This window comes from Triplophysa dalaica, chromosome 18 (genome assembly GCF_015846415.1).
Source record: "Triplophysa dalaica isolate WHDGS20190420 chromosome 18, ASM1584641v1, whole genome shotgun sequence".
Lineage (NCBI taxonomy): Eukaryota > Metazoa > Chordata > Actinopteri > Cypriniformes > Nemacheilidae > Triplophysa > Triplophysa dalaica.
The window spans coordinates 20,952,069-20,976,336 of record NC_079559.1 but is presented as its reverse complement, the minus strand read 5'-3'; the positions used below and the strand labels follow the sequence as shown (position 1 = coordinate 20,976,336).

General features: G+C 39.9%; 1 protein-coding gene across 2 annotated transcripts; it reads left to right on the top strand.

Moving 5' to 3' along the window:
- Window positions 1-333: 333 nt before the first annotated feature.
- Window positions 334-6,539, top strand: LOC130439773 (uncharacterized). 2 transcript variants are annotated; one of them, XM_056772307.1, is made up of 2 exons: window positions 334-1,009; window positions 2,058-6,539. In XM_056772307.1, exon 2 carries the CDS (start codon window positions 4,238-4,240, stop codon window positions 5,597-5,599), a length of 1,362 nt encoding a protein of 453 aa, XP_056628285.1. In that variant the 5' UTR covers window positions 334-1,009; window positions 2,058-4,237; the 3' UTR covers window positions 5,600-6,539. The 2 variants fall into 2 exon arrangements, with proteins under 2 accessions (XP_056628285.1, XP_056628284.1); XM_056772306.1 differs by lacking the exon at window positions 334-1,009 and adding an exon at window positions 1,016-1,734.
- Window positions 6,540-24,268: the final 17,729 nt, after the last annotated feature.

Below are 24,268 nucleotides of genomic sequence, written 5' to 3'. Positions count from 1 at the left end.
ATTATTTTAGAGACATTTTACAACCCTTTAAATGATAGTTGTAATTCACATTTGATTGCGACACTTATCAGCTGTTCCTTAAATATCAGTTATTTCTAAATAGTTCCAATCCAATATGTGCATATTAGAGCCAATTTGAGGCGTATTTGCTGCCATCAAGGTGTTCTTAGCTGCACTAACAGCCCGGCGATCGATACAAAAACACCACACTGAAAAGTAGGGATGGGCGGATCGATCCTAAAGTATCGATACTGGCAGTGTATCAAAAATATTGATTCTCAAATAGAAGTATCGATCCTATCAGTATTTTTTTGTGATTTTGTGATATTTTATTAACAGTAGTTCGCCGTATATAATTGAAATATTTCCTTAAATAGGAACTGCAATGGGAACTACTACTTCCGCCGTATCTCCGCTTGGCTAGACAGTGTCGCTCGCTCACTCTGTCGATGGCAACAAGCACGCGCAGCGCAAGGTTAAAGAGTGCATGGCTGCAGTATTTTTTGTTTATTTTTTTCAAAAGCAAGAGATTTTGATCAGTCAATGAAAAAAAAGGATAAGGAGGAGAATGTCAACATTCACTTGTTTATTCTCAAAAACCTATAAAGGGAAGAAAAAAGTTTGTGAGAAGTGTAAAATGTTTTGATATATAGCCTACAGTGTTATATTTGTTTATCCAATTAATAATGTTCAGTGTTCCTAATAAATGTAAAAAAGAATCATGTCCATTGCAGTTTATTTAATATTAATATCACTCACATAAAAATATTACGTTGGAGTATTGGTATCGGTATCGATATCGACGATTCTTGTCTTGCAAGTACTTTGTAATGGATCGAAAAGAAAATAATTGGTATCGCCCTTCCCTACTGAAAAGTGCCTTTAGATTTAGGCCAATGGCGTTTAAACTGATGTTGAACAGGCAGCTTTCTTGTCCAATAGAAAAGACCTTTCGTAACGCCCAGTTGTTCCGCTGTCTCAGGACAGCCGCTTAACAAAGTTAACAAAGGTAAAGGATCGACACACTACATTAAACCGTGTAGTATCGTGTTAAAATACGTGTTAGCAAAAATTTAAACAAATAACTTCACTGCTGCACGCGAATGACGTTGGCGGCTGCCTGGACGCTTCACTGCCGCACATGATTTCGTAACGACATGTCACGTCATGTCAACGTCTCCTCTGGTATGCAATAAATAGCGCAAGTGAAGACGTGGAATGAGACGTTCAGTGAGACGAGTGTGTGCTGCAGAGTCATACATTTGAGCCCAAACGAACAGACGTAATTAGAAACGTTTATTTTTATGAACGACTAACATACGCCGTCGCAATGTCGCCGCCTAAAGACGTTTCTTCCATGACGTCGCCGATGTTCTGCATTCACTATCAAATCCATTCAAAACTCCGCACGGACTTACGGGGACGGGGGTGAACCGCTGCTCCTGATGAGGTGTCGAATTGTCAGAAAATACATCTCATAGGTTAGGAATGAAACGATACAATAACATAGTACCACCGCGAGAGAGTCGACCGAAAGAACACACAATTACCGACAGATCCGCGGGAACACAAACGAGCTCATTACAAGTGCCTTTCACCATCACAACATGAATTTATTTAACTTTATACCTTTGGGAAAATACCTCGGTCCGGACTTCAATGGTACACACATAACTTTAGAGACGGTCTAAATCCACGTCGCTCCCTAAATTCACGAAAATCAAACGTCAAACGGTAAGACAACTTTAATTTAGTCTTTTACTATAATAGGTTACACACTTCATGTTATGTTTTAATGTTTTTTTTTTTCTTGCTAAATACTCCAAAGCGAGGTACACGTGGTACAAATATAGCATCGTGCTGTATGTGTTAAAATAACCAGTTAACGTTAGTCTTCTTCAGTAGGAATGTATTAGGAATGGAAAGTATGTCACTAAACTCCGCCACAGCACAATCTTCTGCGGCTGTTAAAAACAGCTTAAAGCTGGAAGAGCCAAACATTCTGTCTGCATTACTGAAGAGAAATGACTATGATTAATGTCAACCTGTCTCTCCAGATCTACCCACGGATTGATGGGCGGGCTGCTGATGTGCGTGCCAATGAGTCGTGGACTGACAGAGTCCTCCAATGGATGCTTCGAGTTCTACAGATCTGCGCATTGGCTTATGGGCGGGCTGCTGGTGTGCCTGCCAATGAGTCGTGGAGTGACAGAGTCGTCCAATGGATGCGTCGAGTTCTACAGATCTGCGCATTGGCTTATGGGCGGGCTGCTGGTGTGCCTGCCAATGAGTCGTGGAGTGACAGAGTCGTCCAATGGATGCGTCGAGTTCTACAGATCTGCGCATTGGCTTATGGGCGGGCTGCTGGTGTGCCTGCCATTGAGTTGGTGACTGACAGAGTTGTCCAATGGCTGCTTCGAAGATTTCGGATCCACCCATTGGCTGGAGGGCGGGCTGCTGATGTGCCTGCCATTGAGTTGGTGACTGACAGGGTCGTCCAACTGGTACTTCAACGTGTTTTACAGTTTCTGGGACGACATCTCCTGAGGCTCTTCTGAGCAATAAGGATCATGAACAAACTTTGACGCGAGGCTTAAGAACTTGGATACTTGTGCAAAGTTTACTTTAAAATAAAAATAAAATACATTTTTTATTTTGTCAAAAATGTGTACAGATTCAATATTTCCACAAAAAAATAAAAAATGAAAATATTTTGTTCTGACAAAAATGTATATAGTGTCATTTTTGGTTGTTTTAAACTCGGAAACTCGAGCAGTAAAGGTCTCTGAAGGTATTTATATCTTAATTTTTTATCAACTTATAATTCTGGTTTTCCAGGAAAGTTTTCTTGACCTAAATAGAACGCTCCCCACAGATAAGAGGAACGTTCCCCCACATTTGTACTAGGGCTGTGCAAAGATATCGATACATGAAACTATCTCAATACTTTTATTGATAGTGTATCGGTAGTGATACTGCTACTATCGATATATTTTTTTAAATCATGTCATATACAGACGGCCAAAAGTAAGTGGAAGCGAGCATGATGAGAAATATAAGACCTGTGGGTGTCGTTTGGTTTTGCAAATAATTTGTGGAGTAGTGTTCATTTTGTCAGCTATATTTTATATTAGTGTAAGTTATAGTCCCACAACGAATACACTTTTTAGTTTTTATCATATTTGGTCATCATTGTCCTGTTTTTGTTTAATCCAGTTTAGACAACGAAATGTCTATGCGTTTTCGTCGTGCTGTATAATAGTTAAAATGGGTATTTTACCAAAAAATTATAATCACGTTGATTGTTATTGTTTGAGAAGTTATTTTTTGAGAAATTTAATTTAATATTTCATTTTAATTATCTATTTTACATAATTTCATAACTAAAAGACACAGATATTTCTTGTGCTTTCACGGGTGTGACACCAGCGCATTTACAGCATAATTGAAGCAGGGGTTTTATACTGCCCGTGTTCATTGTTTTAACTGTAATGCACCGCAACAGCCAAGTGACCCACCTTATTCCCCTGTGCTACCAACTTGAGGGTAGCAATCCACAATTTGGGAACCCATGACGTCGCCGATGTTCTGCATTCACTATCCAATCCATTCAAAACTCCGCACGGACTTACGGAGACGGGAGTGCCCGATTCTCCTGATGAGGTGTCGAATTGTCAGAAAATACATCTCATAGGTAAGGAATGAAACGATACAATAACATAGTACCACCGCGAGAGAGTCGACCGAAAGAACACACAATTACCGACAGATCCGCGGGAACACAAACGAGCTCATTACAAGTGCCTTTCACCATCACAACATGAATTTATTTAACTTTATACCTTTGAAAAAATACCGCGGTCCGGACGTCAATGGTGGGTACGACCAGAAGACATTTCACTTAAATGCCTTTGAAGTTAAAAACGTCACACTTAACTTTAGAGCCGGTCTAAATCCACGTCGCTCCCTAAAAAAAACGAACATCGAAGGTTACACACTTCATGTTATGTTTGAATATATAATTTTTTTTTCTTGCTAAATACTCAAAAGCGTGGTACACGTGGCACAAATATATCCGCGTACTGAATGTGTCAAAAGAACCAGTTAACATTAGTCTTCTTTAGTTGGAATGTATTAAAGTATGTCACTAAACTCCGCCACAGCACAATCTTCTGCGGCTATAAAAACAGCTTAAAGCTGGAAGAGCCAAACATTCTGTCTGCATTACTGAAGAGAAATGACTATGATTAATGTCAATATGTCTCTCCAGATACAACGCCTGCCTCGATGTTTTCAGAACTACCCACGGGATGATGAGCGGGCTACTGATGTACGTGCCAATGAGTCGTTGACTGACATCGTCGTCCAACTCCTCATTCGAGGTTCTCAGATCTACGTATTGGCTGATGAGGGGGTTGCTGATGTACGTGACAATGGATCACTTACTGACATTGTCGTCCAACTCCTCCTTCGATGTCTTCAGATCTACGTATTGGCTGATGAGGGGGTTGCTGATGTACGTGACAATGGATCGGTGACTGACATCGTCGTCCAACTCCTCCTTCGATGTTTTCAGATCTACGTGTTGGCTGATGGGCTGGTTGCTGATGTACGTGCCAATGGATCACTGACTGACATCGTCGTCCAACTCCTCATTCGAGGTTCTCAGATCTACGTATTGGCTGATGAGGGGGTTGCTGATGTACGTGACAATGGATCACTTACTGACATTGTCGTCCAACTCCTCCTTCGATGTCTTCAGATCTACGTATTGGCTGATGAGGGGGTTGCTGATGAACGTGACAATGGATCGGTGACTGACATCGTCGTCCAACTCCTCCTTCGATGTTTTCAGATCTACGTGTTGGCTGATGGGCTGGTTGCTGATGTACGTGCCAATGGATCACTGCCTGACATTGTCGTCCAACTCCTCCTTCGATGTCTTCAGATCTACGTGTTGGCTGATGGGCGGGTAGCTGATGTACGTGCCAATGGATCGTTGACTGACATCGTCGTCCAACTCCTCCTTCGATGTCTTCAGATCTACGTGTTGGCTGATGGGCTGGTTGCTGATGTACGTGCCAATGGATCACTGACTGACATCGTCGTCCAACTCCTCATTCGAGGTTCTCAGATCTACGTATTGGCTGATGAGGGGGTTGCTGATGTACGTGACAATGGATCGTTGACTGACATCGTCGTCCAACTCCTCATTCGAGGTTCTCAGATCTACGTATTGGCTGATGAGGGGGTTGCTGATGTACGTGACAATGGATCGGTGACTGACATCGTCGTCCAACTCCTCTTTCGAGGTTTTCAGATCTACGTATTGGCTGACGGGCGGGTTGCTGATGTACGTGCCAACGAATCACTGACTGACATCGTCGTCCAACACCTCATTCGAAGTTCTCAGATCTACGTGTTGCCTGATGGGCTGGTTGCTGATGTACGTGCCAACGAATCACTGACTGACATCGTCGTCCAACTCCTCATTCGAGGTTCTCAGATCTACGTATTGGCTGATGAGGGGCTTGCTGATGTACGTGCCAATGGATCGGTGACTGACATTGTCCTCCAACTCCTCCTTCAATGTCTTTAGATCTACACATTGGCTGATGAGCGGGCTGCTGATGGGTGTGCCAATGTGACTGACAGAGTGGTCCAACTGGTACTTCGACAGTTTCTAGAACAACATCTCCCGAGGCTCTTCTGAGCAATAAGGACCATGAACAGACTTTGACGTGAGGCTTAATTCAATATTTCTACACAGAAAAAGAAGAAATTATAATTTTTTTGTCAGAATGAAAACTTTAAATGTCATGTTGGTTGTTTTAACCTTGGAAACTTTAGCAGTAAAGGGCTCTGAATGTATTTAGGTCTTACTTTTTGATTAACTTATAATTCTGCTATGTATTAATTTAATATCTGAATCTGTGCTTTTGTTCTTGCTAAATACACAAAAGCGAAATACACTTGGCACAAATATATTTGCTACTGAATGTGTTAGTTTATTAAAAGAACAGTTAGTCTTTAGTTTGAATGTATCAAAGTAAAGCTTCCATGCTTTTGAAATGTGTTAACAGAACTTTCTCAGGTGAGCTTACCCAGCTAACAATGTTTGGTGCTCAGAACGTTCTGGGAACTTTACCACTTCGTTCCCAGTACATACAGTTGAAAGAAAAAGTATGTGAACCCTTTGGGCTTACTTGGATTTCTTCATAAATTGGTCATAAAATGTGTTCTGATCTTCATCTAAGTCACAACAATAGAGAAACACAGTCTGCTTAAACTAATACCGCACAAACATTATACGTTTTCATGTTTTTATTGAACACAACATGTAAACATTCATAGTGCAGGGTGGAAATCCAAGTAAGCCCAAAGGGTTCACATACTTTTTCTTTCAACTGTATATCCTAACGTTCCCGGCTAGTTTTCCAGGAAAGTTTTCTTGACGTGAATTGAACGTTCCCCCACCTTTGTACTAACGTTCCCATAACCTCTATGTTATGATGATTGCAAAAAAGTCTAAAATCTTGTGTTATATATTGTTTGTATGTTAAATAAATCCACATTCAATTAAACTGCATAAACAACCTTCAACAACATACAGATAGAACGCATAGAAACAAACAATAATTCATTATATATTTTATTTAAAAATAATTGTTGACGATATTATCATATATCATATATAAAACTATTTATTAAATATAAAATGATAAATATAAAAACTGGCTTTAACTAATAGTCAGTGTTAAATAAAACAACATTTATTAAACTAAGTAAATTTAAAAACGTACAGATAGAACACGTAGGAAGAAACATTAATAACAACAATAAAAACTTTTTTATATTTATATAAGAACTATTTATCACAAATTATATATAAATGTAACTATTTATAGTAACAATTTCTTAAATATAAAATGAGGAATATAAAAACCTGCTATAAGTTTTTATCATGTACATGAATTCTTTAGTTTCAATAGAAAACATTTATTCTGAAAGATTTTACAAAAACATTCAAACAGCCTTAAACATCACACCGCTAGATAACGCTGTGAGTTTACACATATTTTCTAAACATTTTACATGGCCCATCTAAGGATTTTTTTTGCAAGACTTTAGTGCTATAATCTGTAAAGCAATATCGAACATTATTCCTAGAACATGAATTATTTTAATCTGAAAAATCAAAAACATACTCTTTGTTGCTGCTTCAGAAGAAGAGGACTGGGGCTCTTCTGAAAGGAGCTATGTGGCAAATAAAAAAAGTCAAAGTTTTAAAAGATTGATTTATTAGATTGAGTATCTTTAACGATAAAGATACACTAATAAAATGGTCGATAAATACAAAAATATTATGCAATGAAAATTTGCAAAACCTAGAAGGTGGTTTGACACATTTGACAGTGATACTTCTGCTTCAGAAATAATCACAAGAGACTACAAAACGCTCAACCTGATTTTGCCAAGTGGCTGATGTCCTCAGGACAACATATTTTGGTAACCTAAGGACAACATTTTTATAAATAAAACCTAAACCCACACCGGACCCCGAAGTCGTCTCATACGTACCCAGACCTACAGCCAAAAGAAAAAGTTGTAATTTTAAACCAGACGGGTTGCTTCTGTTTCAACCGGCACGCTTTTGTCTTTATGGTAGCGGTAGTGAAAATGGACAGACCAATTATATGCGAGTTTAGGAACTCCGCCTAATATCTAAAACCAATCAAGTCTGGGCATTCCAGGCTGTGAACTAGGGATGCACCGATACAACGTTTTCCTTGCCGATCCGATTCCGATACCTGAATTCTGCGTATTGGCCGATAGGCCTACCGATCCTGATCCGATACTAGCACTGTTTTTCTTGATCAAAGTAGAGTTGCATATTTTAACTTTTATTGCCAGAGTTGGATAGTTCTTAAGCATGTTTACTTTCAAGTACATTTTAAAATATCTGTACTTTAGGGAAGAATTTTGTGTCCAAAGTACTATGATAGAGTATGAAGCACATCATACTTACTCCACTACAGTCCATAAATAAATGTTGTTTTTAAACTTTTAATCCATGAGTATATTAAAGTCTACCACTTTCCTTTAATTAAGTATTTTCAATTTTAAAAGTAGAAAAGTATGATTTTATAAATGTAATAAAGTGCTGTACATAAACATAAAACATAAAAAACATACAAAACAAAAATGTGGTCTCATAAAGCACAGATACTTACAAAATGTTTTACAAATAAATCTCTGTTTATTACACAAAACTATCACAGTATACAATTCTCGCTCATGCACATCCTGGACGCAAAATGATGCGCTTAATACATTCACTAGTACGTTATTTAAAGTCATGCGCATCGGACGCAGAATGATGCGCTTAATGCACCCGCTTCAATCACGAGCATCCCAGATAGTGATGATCCTGTTGTCACGGGGATCTTTGCTTCCCAAGTTCAAAACAGTTAAAACACAAAGATAGGAGATATGTTATGTGTTTAAATCATAGTAAATTGCATCAATTCTAAAGGTAAAAAAAAGAGTTATGGTGTATTAAGACGCATAACATAGACCGCTTCCAGTGCTTGAATCTAATAACGTTACACTCAGCGAGTACAGTCTCCGGTAAAATGCATTTTAAACAAAACCAAAGTCTATTATCAGTGGCGGTTCTACATTGAATCACTCCCCGGGCGAGATCCGCTCTGGGTGCCCCCCCATCTACTCCCACCCATCCGAGAGAAAAAAAGCCATGTTTTACCATAACTATATAAGTGTAAGACGAACCTTATATTTTTCAATTGCACAAATCCTTCAACAGAACATTTTAAAAACACAATTCTGCACAAATCAGTATAAGTTATCAGAACTTAAATATACTCTATGTACATAAATGTTGCAACATATGTACATGATGTACATATGTATCATGATGTAACACGACCAGAGAACAACAACATTAAAATATTAAGAATAATATACAAATAAAATATAGAAAAATTATTCTAAATAGCACAAATCCTTCATCACACAAAAGCAAATCTAATTATTACACTATTGCACTAAGAACAGAAAACACAAACTAAAACCTGACCTTTCTGGCCTTCCTTAATGCAAAATCATCAATAATGTCATCATACGAAATCTGCCCCCTATTGAGTTATTGATACTGATGATAGGAAGGCCAGTGAGCCGTTCCTGAGACATGGTGACCTCAGGTATGACTTGATCAACTTTTGAAAAGCTCCTCTCTGCTTGAGCCACAGTGACTGGCAGAGTAAGTGTAATCCTGAGAGCAGTCCAAAAGTTGGGGTAGATCTCTGATAGATCCTTATCATGCATAAAAGTGATAAAATTCAAGGAGGCTGATGGTTTTTGATGGCTGACCAGTGACAGAGGATTCTCCAAAATACTTTAGAAGTGCCCATGAATTTGCAATTGAAATTGACATCAAAAGACAGTAGGCTACAGTATAACTCTTATGAATTGCAAATTTAAATAAACATGCCCTTACATGCCAAATGTCTGTCATGACTCATTAGACGCTTTATTAATCTAATCTAAGGGAGGAACAATTAGCTCCTTGGTTACTGCCTCGAATTATATTCTTTGTCACGCAACAGAGTTATAGCAAATGTTTGCCTTTGAACACATCCAGACATATGTTAATTTCGTTGGCTAATTACAGGGCCCAACATTAACCCCAATGATGGAAATAAATAATAACTTTACTTGTAACAGTTTTGTTGCAAAGCACAATCTTATGGTGAAATTAGATCTCGTGTTTGTTGAGTTAAGACCGAATTATTGTTGTATAAGCATCATAGCAAGAAGGCTAACAAACGTAAGAGTTAACGTTACCACCCATTAACATTAGGACTAAACCACTTCACCTCCACATAATCGTTTTGGATTAACTTTTTTTATTAGCCATTTCACACACAATGCAGAAAAAAACGTGGAAAAATAGGCCTGTGCTTTAAAATTATGAATGAAATGTGCGTTATTTAGAAGAAAGTCAAGGTGTGACTGATTTTAGCCCACTAAATGGGCCCCCCTTCTTGTCCACTCCATTTGGGAGAGGTGAACTGTCCATCAGGGGATCAGCCCCTCCCCTTTACAGTTTTCACACAGCTTCTGCGCTTCTCAGCAAGCAGGGGCGGCGATTTACCAATTCCCCACACAGACAGTTATATTATACATAATAGAAACCTGCTTTGCGGCGCGGATTATTTTTCTTTTTCAAGTGCTTGTGCCGCCCCCCACGTGTCGTGAAAATTTGGCGCCCCGGGCGGCTGCCCGGTTCGCCCGTGCCTAAAACCGCCACTGTCTATTATCTAGTGATTATGAAGAATATTGAAAACTTTGAAACGAGTAACGTCCTGACTGTCCCCGGATGCTGGATGGAGATTGACAGATGACCGCACCAGCGGAGGTCAGAGTTTTTTAATTATGCTTTATTGGTTTATTCCTCGCATTCCTCAGATGTTTTGTCTTAAGCCAAGATTTAGAGAAACTAGTTCATGCTTTCATCACCAGCAGGGTGGATTACTGTAATGGACTCCTTACAGGTCTTCCCAAAAAGACCATCAGACAGCTGCAGCTCATACAGAACGCTGCTGCCAGGATTCTGACCAGAACCAAAAAATCTGAGCATATCACTCCAATCCTCAGGTCCTTACACTGGTTACCAGTTACTTTTAGAATCAACTTCAAAGTATTATTAATTGTCTATAAATCGCTCAATGGTCTTGGACCTAAATACATCTCAGATATGCTCATTGAATATAAACCAAACAGAGTTCTCAGATCATCAGGATCAAGTCAGTTAGAGATAACAAGGGTTCACTCAAAACAGGGCGAGTCAGCGTTAAGGCATTACGCCACCCGTAGCTGGAATCTGCTACCAGAAAACATCAGACATTCACCAACAGTAGATACTTTTAAATCCAGATTAAAAACACACTTGTGTAGCTGTGCATTCACAACCTGAGCACTGTGCTGCTTTACATCAACTGCACTTCTATTTCTAATTTATTTTTATTTGCTCTTATTCTTTTAACATTTTTTAATCAATTTAATTGCTGTTTTACTGTTTCTTAAAAATCTAAAGTTTTTGCGATTTTAAATAATTTGCACTTAAAAGATACATTTTATTTCTTTCTGTCAATCATTTTATGTAAAGCACTTTGAATTGCACTTGTGTATGAAATGTGCTATATAAATAAACTTGCCTTGCCTTGCCTTGCATAAAGCTATCGAAATACATGACATTGAAAACAGTGCATGACAACTTTAATGGTCATTTTCTGATAGTGAGTACTTTTTGAAGCTTTAGAGTAACATCCACAGGTATGGCAACGGATCAGATTGAAGGGATCCCGTCAATCCGATACCCGATCCAGCAAAAAAGTCCCGTATCGCCCCCAATTCCGATGCAGAGTATCAGATCAGTGCATCCCTACTTTGAACATTGCGACTCTAAAGTGCTGACAGATGAGAGGGTAAGAGGCAAGTTACACATAAAAAACAAAGGAAGAGATACAGACGACTGCGCTAGTTGACGAAAATGACGAGTAATAAGGAGAATAAGGGACTAACAGGTGAGTGAGACGGAGGAAGGGAGAGAGACACAGGCCAATACTGACGGCGAAGGAGATAGAAACAGATGAGTGAGACGGAGGAAGGGAGAGAAAAATAAGGTACAAATGGCACTCTCCAAAAAAATAAAAGTGGACAGCGAAAAATAGAGCTTTTAATCCTGAATGGACAGACTCATTTCTGTTCATACTTCCTACTGGAAGCACTAAACCAGTGTGTCTCATATGTTCAGAAACCTTTGCACTTATTAAAAGTGCCAATGTCAATTCAATTCAATTCAAGTTTATTTATATAGCGCTTTTCACAATGTGTATTGTTTCAAAGCAGCTTTACAGGGGCAAACAGGAAAAACAGAAAAGTTAAAACACAGCACAGTGCATGGTGTTTATACAACGAGTAAGTTCATTCTAATAAATAACATCTCATTTCTAAATAAATACATGAATGAATGCAGTCTCCCGGTGAGCAGGCCAACACTGCCCTGCTGTGGCGAGGAACCCAAACTCCAATGATTGATTAATGGAGAAAAAAACCTCGGGAGAAACCAGGCTCAACCGGGAGGGCCAGATCCCCTCTGACGTGTCATAGCTGCACTCAGACTGGTGACATGTGATTTTAGTTTAGCATTTAATACCAAATATTATAACTTCAGCATTAATAAGACAAATAGTCCGTCTTTGCTCTTGGTTGGGGATGTAGTGGTCTGAGCTGGGATGGTCCGATGGTCATATTTCTCTTGGCAGCTGGTGGAATTGCCTTAGATGGAGCTGGGATGGTCTGTCAGTCTGCAGCTGTATCTGGTGTAATCTCAAATTGGGGATGGGCATCTGTCGGTCGTCTGGACATGGTGGAACTTCTTCCTACCTCGGGATGGGCATCCCGAGGCAGAGGCGGAAAGAGAATAAAGAGAATAATTAGCGTAGCTGCTGTTCATTAACTATGCATTAAGTGAAAGCTTGGCTGAAAAGATGTGTCTTTAATCTAGATTTAAATTGGGAGAGTGTGTCTGACCCTCGAATAGTATCAGGAAGGCTATTCCAGAGTTTAGGTGCTACGTATGAGAAAGCTCGTCCACCTTTGGTGGATTTTGTTATTCTAGGTATTGTCAAAAGTCCTAAGTTTTGAGATCTCAGCGAGCGTGATGGGTTGTAACGTGATAAAAGCTCGGTTAAGTAAGTAGGTGCTAAACCGTTCAGGGCTTTGTAAGTAATTAAAATAATTTTAAAATCAATGCGATACTTAATGGGTAGCCAGTGAAGTGATGATAAAACTGGGGTTATGTGATCGTATTTTCTTGACCTAGTAAGAACTCTGGCAGCTGCATTCTGAACTAACTGTAGTTTGTTTATCGATGATACAGGACAACCACTAAGTAGAGCATTACAATAGTCAAGCCGTGAGGTCACAAATGCATGAATAAGCTTTTCTGCGTCTGCAACACATAAACTATTTCGTAATTTGGCAACATTTCTAAGGTGGAAGAAGGCTGTTTTTGTGATATTTGAGATGTGATTTTTAAATGACAGGTTGCCGTCTAATATAACGCCTAGGTCTTTAACTGTATTTGTTGGAGTAACAGTGCAGCTTTCAATTTGCAGGCTGTAATCGGAGATGTCACATGCCATTATGAGACAAAACTAGTGGTGGGCATAGATTCATTTTTTTAATCTAGATTAATCTTGGAATTAATCTAGATTAATCTTGGAATTAATCTAGATTAATCTAGATTAAAATGGCTCATTTGAATTCTGCCGAAGGCATTCAGAATATGTGTGCTACCCAAATAATGACTAAAAGTAAGTCTTTGAGAACGGGTTTCTCAAGCCAGGTGGCGCATTAGACCAGGGGCTCATCTCCTGTTTCCAAAATGCATCACAAACTGCTTGAGAAAGCTGTTCTACTATGGTAATTGGTGTTGAAAATAAATTATGTTCAATAAGATGAACTTGTGTTTACTTCCGCATTAGCTAAGGGATGCTTTGTGTTTAGGTGGTACTTGAGACTGGAAGAGCTCCTACAGTACATTTACATTTAGTCATTTAGCAGACGCTTTTATCCAAAGCGACTTACAAAGAGTGAGGGAGCAACAAGGGATATGTCATACAGGAGCCATAATACATTAGATCTCAATACAAAGTTACTGGTTTCAACTAAAGCTAGACCACTACCTGTTGAGAGAAAGTTTATTTTTTTTTAAACCAATTCCGCATTGCACAAGGTGCAAACAACCTTAGTCTTGTCGATGTTTCTATTGGGAAGCTTCTCAAAAATTAATATTCCCTGAAGCACGTCACGTTTGATGCGGTAATTTCACAGTAACGTTATGTTGTGTTCAGACCAAACGCGAATGGCGTGTCGAGCGCGAGTGATTTATATGTTAATGCAAAGAGCTAATAGACCTACTTGCTGCGCGAATCGCGCGAATGAAGACCTGGTTATGAGATAATGAGGCGGCTTCTGCTTCCGCGAATGACGCGAATCACGCGAGTTAAAAAATCTCGTTCTCGCCCCGTACAGTGCAGTTAAGATGGTATACATCCGCGCTAAAATATCAAGGTGAAAGTCATCATAGCTTGCGTAGTATAGACCCAGCTGGCAACCCAACTTTGAGAATAGATTAACGGCGACATTTTTTTTATCGCGCGATAAAAGTCTCACTGCCCACCACTAGTCAAAACATAAAGGTTTTGACAAACATACCCACTCAAATCTGAAGTATGATCACAGAAAATAAGTAGTTTCAGAGCCCAATATGACCAGTCCACCAGAATCCTTAGCCACACATTCACTGCCCAACAACGGGCTAATGAGTGTTCCCTCAGAGTTGCTTGGATTTTGGGACAACACAAAAAAACGTTGACTGATGGAGGGGTTGTCAAAGAATGCATGAGTGCAATGTCTGAACACTACTTGAGGGGAAACAAAAACAAGAACTTTGTGATAAAATAAAGCTAATACCCATGTCAGCATCATCTGCCACAAAGAAAAGTGAGATGTTAACTCAGGATGTGCTAACCCAGTTAGATGAAGCCGTGCATAAGGCAACATGTGTAGGCTTAGCTGTGGATGAGTCCACTGACATTTGTGACAATGCTCAGCTGTTAGTGTATGTCAGGTTTTTCAATAAAGACCAGAGAGCATTCTGTGAAGATATGTTAGGTGTCACTCCCCTTCAGACCAGTACAAGAGGAGAAGACATCTACCTGGCCATTAAGGAGATGTTACATAAGAGAGGAATAGAGCCAAAACAAGTGATTTCAATAACCCCAGATGGAGCCCCTGCTATGAAAGGGAGAGAGAAAGGAGCTGTAGCAAGGCTGAAAGAGGACAATCATGAGCTAATACCTAACCATTGCATTACCATTATCTTCCTACCAGCATCGCATCCTTAGGGAATTCCTCAGAGAAGTTGATGCAAATGCTGATGATCTTTTGCTGCACAACAATGTGAGATGGCTCAGCAAAGGCAGGGTGTTGGCACGCATTTGGTCCATCAGGAGGGAAGTAGCATCTTTTTTGGCAGAGCTAAAAAGTCAGAAGGCAACGCAGTTTTCTTTTTAGAAAATGAGAAACAGATGGATAATGTGGCCTTTTTGGTTGATATAACTTCACATTTGAATGAACTGCATTTGAGGCTGCCTACAGGGCAAGGAAATTTCAATTTGAGAACTGATGACAGCTCCTTTCAGAGGAAGCTTGAGGTGTTCAAGGAAGACATGCAGGGAGACTGTGCACACTTCCCAGCAGTGCAGGAACAGGTTCAGGGACAGAGAAATGCGTCTTCTTTTGTTGACTTCATTAAAAAGGCGATTGTTAACTTCAGCAACCGTTTTGACAGCTTAAGGTTTGGACAGCAGCTCACCATGTTCATTAAGAACCCAGTTCTCATCACACATGTCAGGGAGTTCTCAAATGAAGTCACACAGCACTTTAAATGGACAAATGCTGGACCTCACCAGATGCAACTGATTGATCTCCAAGCAGATGTGGACCTGAAAGAGCAGTTGGTAAAAACTGACCCCTTCACTTTCTGGCTCCAAATGGTCCCTGAGACAGCTTTTCAGGTCCGAGGAAAGTTGCCCTAAACATCTTAACCATGTTTGGCTCCACATACAACTGCGAGGCAGCTTTCTCCACAATGAACATAATCAAAACTTAATATCGTTCCAGGCTCACCAATGAGCACCTCCACATGTGTATGAGAATTGCCCTGACTCCATTCAAGCCCAGGTTTAAAATCCTGGCAGGTCAAGCTAGAGCTCAATTTTCTCACTGAGCATAAAAGTAAGGGAATGGGAAATAAGAGGGGAGGAAAAGTGATACTCTAAAACCGTTCAATTGTTAAGATGTATTGAGATTTATTATATGTAAAATTAGTTAAGAGCGTTCAGTCAAGATGTGAAACAGAAAAGGGTAATTCAAGCTTTTCCTCCCTTTATTTAATTTTTCTAATGCTAACCACTTTATTTGAATTTACACAATTTTCACATTTCATTCATTTTTATTTTTTTAAATGTTTTTATTAAGTTAATGAGAGAATATTATACATATATGTTCAGTTCTATGTTACATGAAAATAAAGTAAATATTGTTAAAAAGTTTTTGAATTGTACTAAATTCATTTGACATGACAGTCAGGTATTGATTACATGCAGATATTGATACAACTACTAGGCTAGTTAAATATATATCACACTAACTAGTTAGACATATGATTTTCTGGACCTTTGGGTTAACACATTTTCTCTAACTAGACCTCTTTAAATTTTAGTTGAATACCCCTGCTATATAGCATTAACTTGAATGTGTGACAACACTTAGGTGTTTATAGTTTAAAGAAATGCTTCGGTTTAATAGTTGAAATAATGGTTAGTGGAGTGATTTGAATTGTTATCATCTGATGAGAAATCTGTGTCTGACTGAAACCTCTGTGGCTTCTTCTGTGCCCTCTTTGTCTTTTTTCAGGTGTCCTGAAAAAACAATGACATTTTTGCACAGCTTTGCTATACGAGTCTGAAACAATTGGCGGTGGTGTGAAATAGCTTTTTTATTGCAATGCTCTTGATGATTAGTTTTAATAATCTGTAATAAAATACCAGATGCAGGAAATGGCTGGGATTCACTGGGTGACACTAGCTTGGACTTGTATATGTTTTTAACCTATACATGCAGAAAATGCAGCTTTATGTACAATATTAATGAAAAGTACATAAAGGTTAGAGCTCTTAATACAGTTCCTGGACTTCTCTCTGCATTCCCCCATTTCCAGCACTGGATACTGTAGGCTATATATCCTACAATGGCATTACATTACCTGTTTGTAGCCAAAACAATTATTACCAGTAACCTCCTCCAATTGTTTAACTACTTTAAATATATGCATATACTGAAATCACTGAGCTCAAACTCAATTCCTAGAGGGCCACAAGCTCTTTACAGTTTACCTAGAAAACTGTCAGGACCTTGTCCTTCCTGGTTTTGCAGTTCTCTAACTCTCTGGACAAGGTCAGGACAGAAACATGTCTTGTGTGTATGTTTTGTTTTATGTGGAGACACGTGGCGGTATGTTTTGTTTGTTCGCCGCGTGTCCTACTGTCTTCTGTGTAGCTCCGCCCCCTTGTTTCTCCGTAAGTCTTCCACTAATGTTGTATCTCTGTCACCTGTCGCTCACCTCCCATTTGTAATTATCCCTCGTTGGTTGTTTCCCTTGTTCAGTACCCTCACCTGTTTCTAATTGCCTTTGCGTTATATTTGAGCTTGGCTTTGCCTGCTGAATGGGTGGCGATGTAAAGATTTGATGGTACCATGTTTGCTCGTAGTGCTTGTAGTTACTTTTGATCTATCCTTTCGTAGGAACGAGGCATCCCGTGAGCTGGTTTGGACTTATTTTTCCCTTACAGCTCTCTTTTGGTTCTCGTGTCCCTTTATGGATTTACGTTTGGATTATTCTTTCACGGAGTATCGACTAGTGGAGTTTTCCAGTTTTACGGTCTGGTGTGCCCTGTCTGCATTCTCTCTCACGGAGGTTACAGCCGGGCGTGTTTCCTATGTTTCTTGTCAGGAGTGTCCTGCCGATTTATTGTTTGTTGCTGTGTAACTTTGAGCAAATAAACTGTATTATCCTCACCTGCATCTGAGTCCTTCTGAGAACCGTGACAGTACATCGCCACCAAAGATGGACTCAGCAGGAAGGTTCTCCAGACGTTCCCGCCAGACTCGTCACCCCGGGGAAATGCTCATCTGGTGGATTTCCTCAGTGCCGCGGAGAATGGGGTTTTTGGTGAGGAGGAACTGGCGGTGTTTTTCAACCGCAGCTTCAGGGACCCTCTATCACCTGCGGAGATGAGGAAGCTGAGACCGCTGGATTTCGACGTTGTGTGGCAGCACGTTTCTAGTAACACAAGGTCCAGGGTCTCCAGCAAACCCAGCTACCCTTCTTCGCTTGACACCATCTCTGAGGGTCGCACCTTGCGAGTCGGGGTCTTGGTCTCTGCTACACCATCTGCCTCACCTTCCACCGCATCTCCACCTCCTATCGGCCTCTGTGGCAAGCGGGGGAGGAGGATGTCGTGGGACTCCCCGTCCGACACCTCGGGCACGGAACTGGTCGGATCCCTCACAGCTTCTCTGGAGCCGGCCACACGTCTCAGGAGCCGGTCCAAGAGGAAGAGACAACGGAGGGCGATTCGTAGTCCTGCGGTTCCTAAACCAGTTATCCAGCCGGATTCTCTGCCGGCCGCCCGGCCAGTCTCTCTGCCGGCCGCCCGGCCAGTCTCTCTGCCGGCCGCCCGGCCAGTCTCTCAGCCGGCCGCCCGGCCAGTCTCTCAGCCGGCCGCCCGGCCAGTCTCTCAGCCGGCCGCCCAGCCAGTCTCTCAGCCGGTCCCTAGCCTTGTTCCTCCCAGGACTTCCCCTCCGTAAGTCTTCCACTAATGTTGTATCTCTGTCACCTGTCGCTCACCTCCCGTTTGTATTTATCGCTCGTTGTTTTTTCCCTTGTTCAGTACCCTCACCTGTTTCTAATCGCCTTTGCGTTATATTTGAGCTTGGCTTTGCCTGCTGAATGGGTGGCGATGTAAAGATTTGTTTGCTCGTAGCGCTTGTAGTTACTTTTGATCTATCCTTTCGTAGGAACGAGGCATCCCGTGAGCTGGTTTGGACTTATTTTTCCCTTACAGCTCTCTTTTGGTTCTAGTGTTCCTTTTTGGATTTACGTTTGGATTATTCTCTCACGGAGTATCGACTAGCGGAGTTTTACGGTCTGGTGTGCCCTGTCTACATTCTCTCTCATGGAGGTTACAGCCGGCCGTGTTTCCTATGTTTCAGGAGTGCCCTGCCGATTTATTGTTTGTTGCTGTGTAACTTTGAGCAAATAAACTGTATTATCCTCACCTGCATCTGAGTCCTTCTGAGAACCGTGACAGCTGAATCAGGTGTGTTTGATTAGTTTTCTAAGGTCTTCAGGATTACTAGAATCTTCTAAGCAGGTGTAGGTTGGAGCTGGTTGGAGCCTACCTCTGCAGACCTTTGGCTTTGAACTTGAAAACAAAAAAATACCTCTTTGCTTTGCTCCAACCATGAGGTTGGGACCACTTCAACTGAGTGGTCATCTGCAAATTCCACCACTGCATATTGTTTAAATAAAATATTTATATTAAAGTTGCCTGGAGGATTTCTCTGAAGATCATTACACAGTTTAATGGATTAGATCAAACAAGGGGCTAAACAAGTATGAAAAACATAAAAAACTGTGATTGATCATCTGGGTATTAAGTTAAGTATATGTACATATTTTTGAGGATTCATTATTGTTATGTTTTGGTAGCAGTGGGTCCACAGGACCTGGTTTGGAAACCACTGATACAATCAATGAATTATTTTGGCTATTAAATGGTGCTCTGGAATAGTGGATTCTGATTGTCAGTTCCCAAATAGCTACTCAAATTTAACATTACATGGTCATCTGTGTCCTGTATTGACAGGTGCAGTTTAATATTTGACAAAAATGTAATTTAATTATGATGCGAGAGAACATATTTGCACGAGAAAACTTTCCTTTTCTGTGGGTTTTACTCACAGAAGTTCTGCATTCATTACAAATGAGCTACTAAAATGTGTTCAGTGCTCATGCAGGACTGCCAAGAAAATCAAGCATTCTGGTATGAGCTTCATGACTGAATGTCTTGATTGTCCTTTGAAACATCTGAGTATTCTTCAGTCTAATGGATCTCTGAAAAGTGGTTTGGATCTTTGCGAGATAAATCTCGAATGGGAATGCACTGCATGCATCAAGGCTTCCAAAAGCCATTGCCTCTTCTGACAGATGTACCATTGAATGGATGTTGTACACCAGAAAACTCCATAAGACGAAGTTCTTCATTAGCTCTTTTGCTGAAGCTTTTGTGATCCACTGCCAGTGTTGGATAAAGCAGAAGACTCAAAGCAACACTAAATGCCATAGAATGCATATAAAGTTGGTCACTCAAAATCCCCTTCAGCATGATCTTAACCGTGTGTACAGCAAACTGACGAAGTTCAGTTGCCTTCCACCTATCGATGTCCTCAAGATTACTGGGTTTTCGGGCAAAACAGTTTGGAAAGGCCTTCCTGAGTGACGGCAGCCTCCTTTATTTGCCCTGCAGACATTGATACTTTTCTGTCTCCTCTAATCCACTCAGTAATGAGTTTCTTCATAACACCCAGGCAGGGTTGGTGCATGTAGTCAATTGGAAATTGTTGTATCATATCCAAGGGGAGCCTCAAAAAGGGAGACACTGGCATTGTCTCATTCTCCTGCATCTGGCCATTTCAGCATGAAATGTTTCATTGGTGCGCAGAGTGAGATTTTCCACCTTAGGATAGGTGACTCGTCCAGAGACCCATGTGCCTTTCTGAGTGCATTTGTCACAACCAAGATACCCAGAATACTGCTTAATCTTCTTCACCATTGCTGTTGCTGGTGTTTCACACACAGTGCATCTGATTTGAAACTTCAGTCGATCCAAACCATTGTCGAGGAGCTCTTGGATGTCATTTATGTCTTCCACAGCAAAATCTAGATTTGTTGGTTTGGTGGGACCAAGTGTCAGTGTTACAGGAAAAACACTGATGGTGTTCAGGTGAATAGCACAGAGGCTGAGCCAAAGATGTGACCTGCTGCTTTTAAGAATGTGCAGGCCATCAATATCAAATGATAGCTCCAATGTACTTACTCTTTCAATAATCTCTGTTGGATAGCTGTTTTAACTGCTGGCTTTCCTCACTTTCTCCACACTCTCATGTCCAGAACTGCATCTCTCCCCACTGAAACCAACATCTACACCACTAACAGAACTTGAGATGTCCTCATCAATGTCCATTCTTTCAGCATGTCCTTCTTGAGGTGCTAGTGGATGATCAAATTGTTCCTCCTCCACAGGCCTTCCATCCAACGATCTTCATGCATATTTCCACTGCCTTGTGTATCGCTGCCTCTTAGATTTGAAATTATTTCTAAAGCCAACATAGTGGACTCATTTAAAATAGGTCATTACACATTTCACAATAATTCATTAAACATACAGTTCATGAACACCTAAGCACCACATTCATAAGTTCTTTTGACCATTTTTGACTATTTCAACCAAGCAACTTGAGGTGCAAGGTATACATTTTACTGCGTGTTCCCTGTGCTGGAACTCATAGCCTTTCTACTGTTGAGTTTACAGGAACACCTTAGGATATAAACATTATAGATAGCGCACTGATGATGTCATAAATAAATATGTTCAGTCTATGTATTGTGCACTTTCTTGACATACACCTGAATAAAATGAAATGTGAATTTTTTGGTCAAAATACACTGCGTGGGGGTTGTTGTAATAAGATCTAAATATTTGGGTTTACACATAAGAGGAAGACAAGTAACTACCTCAGTGACAGCGTTAAAATACTGCAATAGTCAGCTCACATTAAAAGAGCACCGTTCCATAAATTATTTCCGTTTGAAGTCTGAAATATCGAATTTCCGAGAGCACATGAATGAAGCATTGGTTGTATAACCTAGAGACACAAGTGTCACTGAGCAACATAAAGTTATCTACTTTTCTTTGTTTAAAAATGTGTGTTTTGAATCCGTATTTCAATAACCTGTTACACATCCACCCAGCAGGTGGCGATATGCACGTATATATGCAAATCACCGATAAACAGTTTTGCCAGATTTGGGCTTCTTTAGCTCGGGTTAGAACGGAGAAAAACGCATTGGCAGCTTCTTTTCTTCGCTTTTATTTACTTATGTTATTTTAATACGTTTGAAACGCAACGTAGGTTTTGTCTTTTACTAAAAATGTTCTCGTGGTACTTAAAGCTTATAAACATCTATGCCTGACTGTCTGTTTTTTCCATCAAGCAGAGTAGAGACGTGTTTACCTCTATACTGTATGTTGCCACCAGTGTCATGTTTAGTCCCCCTATGTCTGTCAGAGACAGGGCAGTATTCTTTACTTTATGTACTGTCTTAATATAACTGAATAATCCATGATTCAGCACTGTAAAACTGTCAATAAGTATTGATAAATACATAAAGAAACTGTGATGCCACACATGAGTATTTATAAGTTTGTGATATTGATAATGTGCTTGTTATTGTGTTTGGAAGTAAAAGAGGTTCACGTTCTACTCTTTCCCTGATCTTACTGACCTTATTCGTAATTTGCTTTAAGATCTGAATGCAGACTAAGAAAAATGGTAAGAAAGAGAAAAAATGTTGTGCATGCGCAATATTGCCACATAATGTTAATGTTTTGTCAGCCTTGTGTCAGGATCCCATTGTTGGTCATTTATATTTAGATATTTAAAGATTTAAATAGTATTTTCATCTGTGTTTGTATGGTGCTTTTAAAATTAAACTTTTTAATGTAGGGTACAGTAGGTCTTAATGGTAATTAATTCTATTTTTAATGCTATTAGTGTACAAAACATTCGCTGCAGATTATTTTTAGGTTTTATTGTTAGCCCCCAAAAAATAACCTGCAGGTAACGTTCTGGGAATGTTAACTTTTGGTTAGAAAAAATTAACCTGCAGCGTTCCTCTATGGTTCCCAAATGTTTTTGAGAACGCTAACTTAAAGGTACAGTTTGTAGAAACAGCTGTTAAAGGGCGCACAGATCAAAACAACAACAATGCTGTAGCTGGATGTGAAGGAGTGTGGAATGATGGGATCTGTTGCCTTCAACTCCATAATGATGGCCATCAATCAGACGGGATCAAGAAATGTTAGCAGATGAGGTAAAGTTTAATAAATGTTTCGATTTATTGCGGTCCATAAATAAGGGACTGATCGAAAAAAGCTAGTGGCTTGGTAGACGCTAGACTCTACTTCCGCATTTGTCCACGACACTATTGTCATGCTGTTTCTATTTCATGAAAGGCGATAACAAAAGGGTAATACGGATATGACACCATTGACAGGCGCATCACAGCCCTGTGTCACTGTTTAGAATGACGATTTTCACACGATTTATAAGTAGTTGGAAACATTTCAGATATTGTAAGTACTGCACTGAACAAAACATATAACACTAGCCCAGTGGTTTTTTGGACATTTTACTGCAAAATTCTTACAAACGTGTGTAGGACCTACGCCGTAGCCTCTATGCCGTAGATTACGTATCGGTTTTCATTTACACTTTGCGTCGTCGTCCGCGTCGACAGCCAATGACCACGAGGCGTCAGACAAGAGCTGAAGAAGAATGAGGTCGTTTGAGAAGCATTATCAGTGATAGTGGCAAGAAAACGGTCACTTTTGTTGTAAAATACAGATGAAGAAATCATGGACTTAGATAAATCTTTCAGAAATGCGTTTGAGTAAACATGACTCTATCGCAGAGTTTTTTGACCTGAAGGAGGGGCAGGACTAGGGTCCCCGTTGAGTTGACGCGTTTTGGAGAGCTGCGCGTCAGGCTGCGGCGTAGGTCCTACGCACGACTATAACTTACGCTTTAGACTGAGCTTGAGATATACCTTTTGGAATACCATTTCTTTATTATTCTTAAATAAAAACAACACAAACATGCTTTGGCCCACGTGCATTTTATTTTTAATCTCCATGGATAATATGCAGGTATCATCTTTTACCTGCAATAAGAGATGTTAGGTCAGTAAACAATTTAAAAATTGTTTCTAAATCTCCAACCTTTTAAAAGCTAAATCTCCAGTTTTAGGTTGGTGTTTTTTCTATATGATAAAGGTCAATGTATTGAGGTTTTGACCTTTTTTGCATATATTCAACCTTTAAAGACTTTAAAAAGTGACTACATGGATGTGATTTATGTGGAGAGAAATCAATAATTCGCAATACATTAAAGGCAATGATTAGCACAACAAAATCATATTGTTCTCGTCTCTATCACTTTTCTGTGCAGATGTAAAAGCCTCTCAGATGATGTGGACAAGTGCTACTGAGTTGATCCAATTTAAGAAATGTTATTGAAAATGAAACACTAATGGGTATAAACACTCTATTTTGTGGAGGGAAATCACCATCTCATTGCTATTAACCAATTAAAAAGAGAATTTATATAAAAATTAACTAAAAGTTAATTTATCAATAATACAACTTCAGTTTTAAACAGTTTCATGTCTCTGAAAGTAATCTGTGTGTGAATCGTTTGAAGTGTTCCT